Here is a 7,281-nt window from a genome sequence, read left to right on the forward strand (position 1 = left end):
CCCGGAAGTAATGCGCTTCGTTACTTTCGGGTCGCCACGGAGAGCAACCCGAAAAGGCTTAATCTGAAGCGACTTCAACCCAAGGTATGACTTTATTTTCTCATGTATGCCCAGTGATGTGGGTTTCCCAGAAAGTTTTGTCTGTTTCAACCTGCCACTTCACTCATGAGCCTGGTAAGACCTCAGATCTCATGGCATCCCCCATGGTCTGCCTAATTTGGCCTGGGAGCTAGACGTTATACTTGCCTGTACTACAGATTACTGGTTGGCCAGTGACAAACTGAAGGTCAGAACTAACCCACAGAATGTCACACACTGGTATGTCCATAGATGCCAGGAATGGAAAACAGTAGAAAAATATTGCACGCACATATAACTGTGTGACATTAAAATGACTTTTCGAAGTTACAAAATTTATGGCACTACTGCATCCCTTCAGAGCTCTATCCTCTCCTGTGTGAGCTTTAAAAAAAGATTAATGGTTTTTTTTGGGGGGGGGAATAGATAAAGCACATAATCTGAGGCAAAGCTGTTGACAAAAAGACTGAATATAATAAGCAACTAAAAACATTAAAATAATTCTCAATATTTAAGTTTTGAACAAATAAATTACCGTTAAGTCAGCAGATTCTTCACTGTAATCATCTTGTTTAGTGACATTTGAAAAGGAGCGCAGGGCTCCTGTTAGGCGAGGAAGGGCCATTTATTACCCATTCAGTGATCCATATGATGAGACATTAAATTCATCTCCAACAGGTAAACCTCCTAAAAGAACATCAAAATCACAGTTAAGTTTTGCCAGTGCTTTGGGAACTTCTCAGTTTAAGTAAATAAACTATGTTATGCAAACAAATGGATGTACACTCAGAGCCTCTGTCTATAACCTATGAAAATTCTTGAAGAATAGGTGAGATCCCTACAGACTGGAGACAGGCAAATGTTGTCCCCATCTTAGAACTGTACAATCATAGAATCATAGAGTTGGAAGGTACCCTGAGGATCATTTAGTCTAAACCCCTACAACACAGAAATATGCAGCTGTCCCATACCAGGGATTGAACCTGTGACCTTGGCATTATCAGCACCATGCTCTAACCAACTGAGCTATCCAAAAGATATCTTCAAAAAGTGGGGGGAAAGAAAACCCAGGTCACCAACTAGTCACCTTGACATCGATAGCAGTTAAGGTCCTAGAGCACATAATTAAACAGTCGGTCTGTGAGCACTTAGAAAAGAATGCTATGATTATTACAACCCAGCATAGTTTCTCGAAAGAAGTAATGTCGCATGAATCTCATGTGAAAAGAATCTAGGGGTCTTGGTAGATAGACCACAAGCTGCACCAATAGAAGTACAGTGTCCTGATCAAGGGAAATAATACTACTGCTCTATTTTCCCTTGGTCAGACCATACCTGGGGCTCTATGTCCAGTTCTGGGTACCACAATTTAAGAAGGATGTTGACAAGCTAAACCGTGTGCAAAGAAGGGCAGCCAAGATGATCAAGGGTCTGGAAACGGAGCCTTATGAGGAGCGGTTAAGGGAAGCGGATATGTTTGGCCTGGAAAGGAGGAGACTGAGAGGAGATATGATAGCCATCTTCAAATATCTAACGGGCTGTCACATGAAAGATGGAGAAAACCTGTTTTCTCCTGCTCCAAAGGGTAGAACCCAGACCGATGGCTTCAAGTTACAAGAAAGGAGATTCCAACTAAACATCCGGAAGAACTTTCTGACAATATGAGCTTTTTAACAGTGGAATAGACTCCCTTGGAGGGTGATGGATTCCCCTCCCTTGGAGGTTTTCAAGCAGAGGTTGGATTGCCATCTGCCATGGTTGCACTGCAGGGGGCTGGACTAGATGATCTTCGGGATCCCTTCCAACTCTGCAATTCTATGATTCTGTGTATAGGATTGTACTTCGTCTTAAACCAGCAGGCAGGAACTTTAGCAAAAAGAAATTGCTTTAAATTATTTGATGAAATAATATAACACAAGGAGCATTATAAACTTATTATAAATTGATAAATTCATTTTCACTAATTAACAGATAAAGCATATGTACATGCACTGAGTAGGCAAATAACATCAGGAATTTTATGGTACAGCAGCAGCTAAGTCATACTGTGCCAATGACTGAATACATTTCCTTAGGCTCCAATTGTATTCATATTTACCAGGGAGTAAGTCCCATTGAACTCAATGGGGGTGACTGCCAAGTAGATATTAAAGGACTACATTATTAACATCTGATTTATTACGTGGGAATGATAAGTCTATCCCCAAAAATCAACACATGTACACAGACTTAGAATACCATCTGTATTTTTGACAGAGAATAGCCACAACTGATACCCCACCAAATTTCAAGCTGTAAAAGTTATTTTACACTCGGTATATCATCTATAAAATGGAAATCATATGGGCACAGCAGCCTTAGATACTCCAGTAGAGAAGGTTTTAGTAGTGAATGATGAGGTGCTGTGGCAAAGCCAACCTGATGCTGCCTTTACATTGTACATGCACCACAATGAGCTCCTGCTGCCTTGGCCCTCCCCTTCTCAGAAAGCCCCAGCAACCTGCTGTGTTGAGGAGCAGGAAACACAATGGAGAACCGCATTCTCCACCTTACCAACCATTCCTAGAAGGTTCCAAAGTCTAAGACAGGTATAGGCAAACTCGGCCCTCCAGATGTTTTGGGACTACAACTCCCATCATCCCTCACCACTGGTCCTGTTAGCTAGGGATGATGGGAGTTGTAGTCCCAAAACACCTGGTGGGCCGAGTTTACCTATGCCTGGTTTAGGATCACAAAATGCACACAACATTGTATACTTGGTAGCAACTTAACATAACATTGGCTCCCTGCCAAATGCAGTTTGTAAATTGAGATCCAGGCTAAGTAAAATGCACTTCCCTCATTGTCTGGTGCATTTTTCCCATTTCCCTCCAACCATATTCAGCATTAAACATGATTCAGCTTTACAGTTTCACCTGTACAAATCATGGTTAACACTAACCAGGTTGTTCCTTAACCATTTGAAAATATGTTTCACTGCCCAGTGTAACTTGTTTGAGTGTTATCATAGTCAGCTTTGGGGCAGATGTAATACTGAACTGTAATTATGGCTAATGAGGGGACAGAGATTTGCACCAGATGGAAGAACAGAGTCAAGTATGTGTTCCCAAGGCTGGCTCTGAATTTGTAAAATACACAAAGCCAACATTACATCTTCACCAGGTCAATCATGGAAAGGAAATGTCAATGATTTAAGACATGCTGATTTTGTATGCATAAATACATACAGGACTGCATTAACTCAGAAGAGATGTGGTGCCACAAAGGGCTACAGGAGCAAGGAAAGTCACCTCTCATTGCCCTTCCACCAGTGGAAGCCTCCCATGAACAAAACTCTACTCATGGAATACTCCAACCACCAGGAGCAAACTGAAGATCCACATCAATATATTTTCCTTAAAAGAAATTGTTGAAACTATCAAGCAACTGGAAGACTTCAGCACCCGGCAAATTGAAAAGGCTTAAATTCTTCAAGCAAGACTTTAGCAAGCCAAGTGAGTAGGGAACAAGCCCTGCTTCATGTCATCATTTCCAAAGCAAGCCAAATAGCTGTGCTCTCGAATAGGAATAAAAGTAGTAGGAATAAAACCTACATACACATACCTAAGGCCAGTCACCAAGAACTTCCCAGGTTCCTGTCTCCTCTCTCCTGGGCATGTCATTCTCTCTTATCATTGCAATTTTCAAAGCCATAGAGAACATAAAACTCTTTTAGCTACTCTGCTAACTGAAGAGCTTTTCTCATACTTTCTTATGGCCTTGGATCATGCAGTACTGGATCACCCACTTATAGTCAAGAGACTTTTAATGCTCCTGCAGAAGAGCACATTCTTTACACCAACAATTAATTTTCCATTTTGGGGACTACTTGCTACCTAGGATTTTTCCAGCCTTTGCAAAACTTACACAGAAGAGATTTTAGTTAGACGGATAACATGTGGACATGATGCTGTTATCAAGTCCTTTTGTTCCACCTTCATTTGTCAAGTCTTATTTGGTCCAAAAGCTCTCTGGATGGAAACAGAAGTACCACTTGCTTTACTCAGCTGTCAAGTATGGAGAGAACGCTTTTCCTATCCTCGGAAAATTTTAATGGAACTTCACTACACAACCAGTTGAGTGTCTATTTATGGTAGAATAAGCTGGAAACCAAAACAACTTCAACAAGAAATCAAAAGATTAAAGCAGCACATACCTTTCTTACTGATATTTATAATAGCTTCTCTTGCAAAGTAACACTAATGTCTGCAAAATGCCCAAAAGCTACTTATTAGTAATCTTTCACCCACTATGTCTGCCTTGTTTTCATCTTACTATAAACAACGGAACCAAAAGACTATTTATTTTATTCCTACTTAACCTAATTTGTATACAGTGGTACCTCAGGTTAAGAACTTAATTCGTTCTGGAGGTCTGTTTTTAACCTGAAACTGTTCTTAACCTGAGGTACCACTTTAGCTAATGGGGTCTCTCGCTGCTGCTGCGCCACTGGAGCACGATTTCTGTTGTCATCCTGAAGCAAGGTTCTTAACCCGAGGTACTATTTCTGGGTTACTGGAGTCTGTAACCTGAAGCGTCTGTAACCTGAAGTGTCTGTAACCCAAGTTTACCCAAAATGTAAAATATACATTAAAATGCAAGATTCAGCAGCAAGTGTGACCAGTTTATCAGAAAAGACTACAATTAAAAAGCAAATAGGCATAATACTAGCCTTAAAAGGTAAAGGTAAAGGTACCCCTGACCGCTAGGTCCAGTCGCGGACTCTGGGGTTGCTCGCTCATCTCACTCTATAGGCCGAGGGAGCCCGCGTCTGTCCGCAGACAGCTTCCGGGTCATGTAGCCAGCATTCTGGCGAACCAGAGCAGTGCACGGAAAAGCTGTTTACCTTCCTGCAGGAGCAGTACCTATTTATCTACTTGCACTTTGATGTGCTTTCGAACTGCTAGATGGGCAGGAGCTGGGACCGAGCAACGGGAGCTCACTCTGTCACGGGGATTCGAACTGCCAACCCTCTTATTGGCAACCCTTGACTCAGTGGTTTAGACCACAGCACTTTACATATTCTTAATATAGGCAGCTGCCTTATACCAGGTTAGACTATTTTACAACTAACCCAGTGTGATCTACTCAGACTGGGAGGTTCTTGCCAGTGTCACTGGTAAAGATCTTTGCCGTCACCTGCCCGATCCATTTAACTAGAAATGCCATGGGGCATGTAAAGTGTGTGTTCTGCCACTGATGTACCTCTGAGCCTCCCCAGATTATATAATCGGGAGTATTGAGAACACGTTTTATGTAGCCTGAGTAACAAATATACCAAAGGTGACCAGTCTTCATTGGCTTGATGGCCACATTCACTCTGGGGCTGCATGTCAGCAGTGGGTGTGGTCAAAAGTGGAAATGGCCACCCACCCTCTTGCACACCTCTAAACACACAAGGGTACAAAACCAATTTCCCACCTTTTCAGCTGATCCATGCAGATGAACTAACTGAGAAACAGTAATCTGTGTGGAATGGGACTATTTCTCCACTTAGCAAATAATCAATGTGATGCACAGGGAGGAAGTGATGTTGAGCTCTCTGCTGACTCGTGTGCTGTATCTACTTTTTTCTTCTACAACCACTGCCAAAATCAGTGGGGTGGGGTGGAAACTGCTTGGAGATGCGTTAGATTAGAACCTTATATAGCACCTATGGTGGGGGCAGTACTATTAAAATGCACTATTTGGCTCAAGGCCATCTACTTTGACTTAGTCACTGGGAGCCTGAATGGGGATGGGGAAAAGTAGCAAGTCATGACGTCTTTTTCCAAATATCCACCTATCCGCAAGTAGGAAGCCCGGGGCTCTCGCAGGCAGCCCGATTTAAGAGACGTCAGGCTCAGTTTTCCTTTAACTTGCAATGCCAGTCGCTTACCCCCCTCAACGGTGACAAAAGCGGTCCCTTGCTTACTTGTTGATCTGCCCCGTTACCCAATGGACTTTACTCCCAAACGGCCACGAACAGGACCAGAGAGAACTGGGAGGTTTGCCTGCAATAATAAACACGACCGGGACCGAGAGGCAACCGTCACACCGAAGTGTCCTAGACCAAAGTCGCACCCGAGTAAACGGGCGCGCAGGGCTGGGCTATAAAAGGCTGCGATCCCCGTCCTCTTCCTCGGGAGCGTGGGCCGCTGAATCCCGTGGCTACAAGAAGGGAGGGAAGCCACGAGAAGCGAGGGACGGGCCGGAGACTGTCGCTGCCTGGCTCCGATCCCGGCGGGAAGCCCTGCCCTGGGGGCGTCAGGGGCTCGCTCTCCCTCACACGGAGGGCGCCTCCTGCTCAGCCCCCAGCCGAGAAGCGGCTCCGTCCGGCGGCAGCTGCTGCCCGGCTTACCTTCTTCGCTTTGCTGCCACGCCGCTTCTCTCCCATGGAGGGCTGACGCTTACTATTTCGACCCAGCCGCTTCCGGGTTCCTCTCCTCGCGCAGCCGCGTTCCTCCCCTTCCGCCGGTTTCGCCGGCTGGGCCGAGGGGCGCCGCGCCGCGTGCGGAAAGCGCGGTGACGGCGGCGCGGCGCTTCGGCCGAGGCGTCAGCCAATGAACGTCCCCTCGTTATGGAAGGCTCCGCCCCCTCTCCTCAAGACTTCGACGTGCGCAAACCGCCCCCGGAGAATCCGACTTTCTCTTTCGTTTCCTGATGCGCCCCGGAGCTGAAGGCCAAATCTGCTGCCGGCAGGAAGAGGGGAGGGGAAATCCTGGTTCCGCCTCTGCTTGCGGGATAATAGTGGCAGCTGCCTATGTATAGGGAACAAGCGAAATTCAGAACTGTGGCCGAGCTGCTTCCCAGTTGCCAACCGCACGTTCTGCGTGCAGAAGATCCCACGTTCAATTTCTGGCATCTCCGGGTGGGCGGGGTATAAATAATAAATTATTATTAATTATTATACTAAGGTTGGGAATGACTCGGGTCTGAAACCCTGGAGAGATGCTGTCGGTCAGACAATGCTGAGCTAAATGGAACAGTGAATGGTTTGACTCGGTCTAAGGCACCTTATTGCAAAGAGTCGTTGGCAATAAGTTTTTGTTTTGTTTTTAAAGCACCCAAAAACTTTAAATACAGATTAAATAGGGGGAAGTGGGGATCCGGGCTGCCGTTTTGATGCTAATGACATTGTGTTGACACTGCAAAAAAGTCTGTGACTCCACAATGAGCAGGCAT

At 45.0% G+C, this 7,281-nt stretch overlaps 1 protein-coding gene across 3 annotated transcripts in view; it reads right to left on the reverse strand.

The window, feature by feature from the left end:
- The window catches only part of ASCC3 (activating signal cointegrator 1 complex subunit 3), a 217,012-nt gene extending 210,397 nt beyond the window's left edge, over positions 1-6,615 (reverse strand). Inside the window, exons 1-2 of one of the 3 annotated variants that reach the window (XM_080999928.1) lie at positions 6,458-6,615; positions 614-762 (exon numbers count right to left, since the gene is read on the reverse strand). In XM_080999928.1, coding sequence (XP_080856054.1) covers positions 614-703 — 90 coding nt within the window. In that variant the 5' untranslated portion in view covers positions 704-762; positions 6,458-6,615. Of the gene's footprint in view, positions 1-613; positions 766-3,984; positions 4,089-6,457 lie in introns of those variants that run through there. The other 2 variants (XM_080999929.1, XM_080999930.1) reach the window with 2 other exon arrangements.
- Positions 6,616-7,281: the final 666 nt, after the last annotated feature.

Source organism: Podarcis pityusensis (genome assembly GCF_964106645.2).
Source record: "Podarcis pityusensis genome assembly, chromosome: 3".
Classification (NCBI taxonomy): Eukaryota; Metazoa; Chordata; class Lepidosauria; order Squamata; family Lacertidae; genus Podarcis; species Podarcis pityusensis.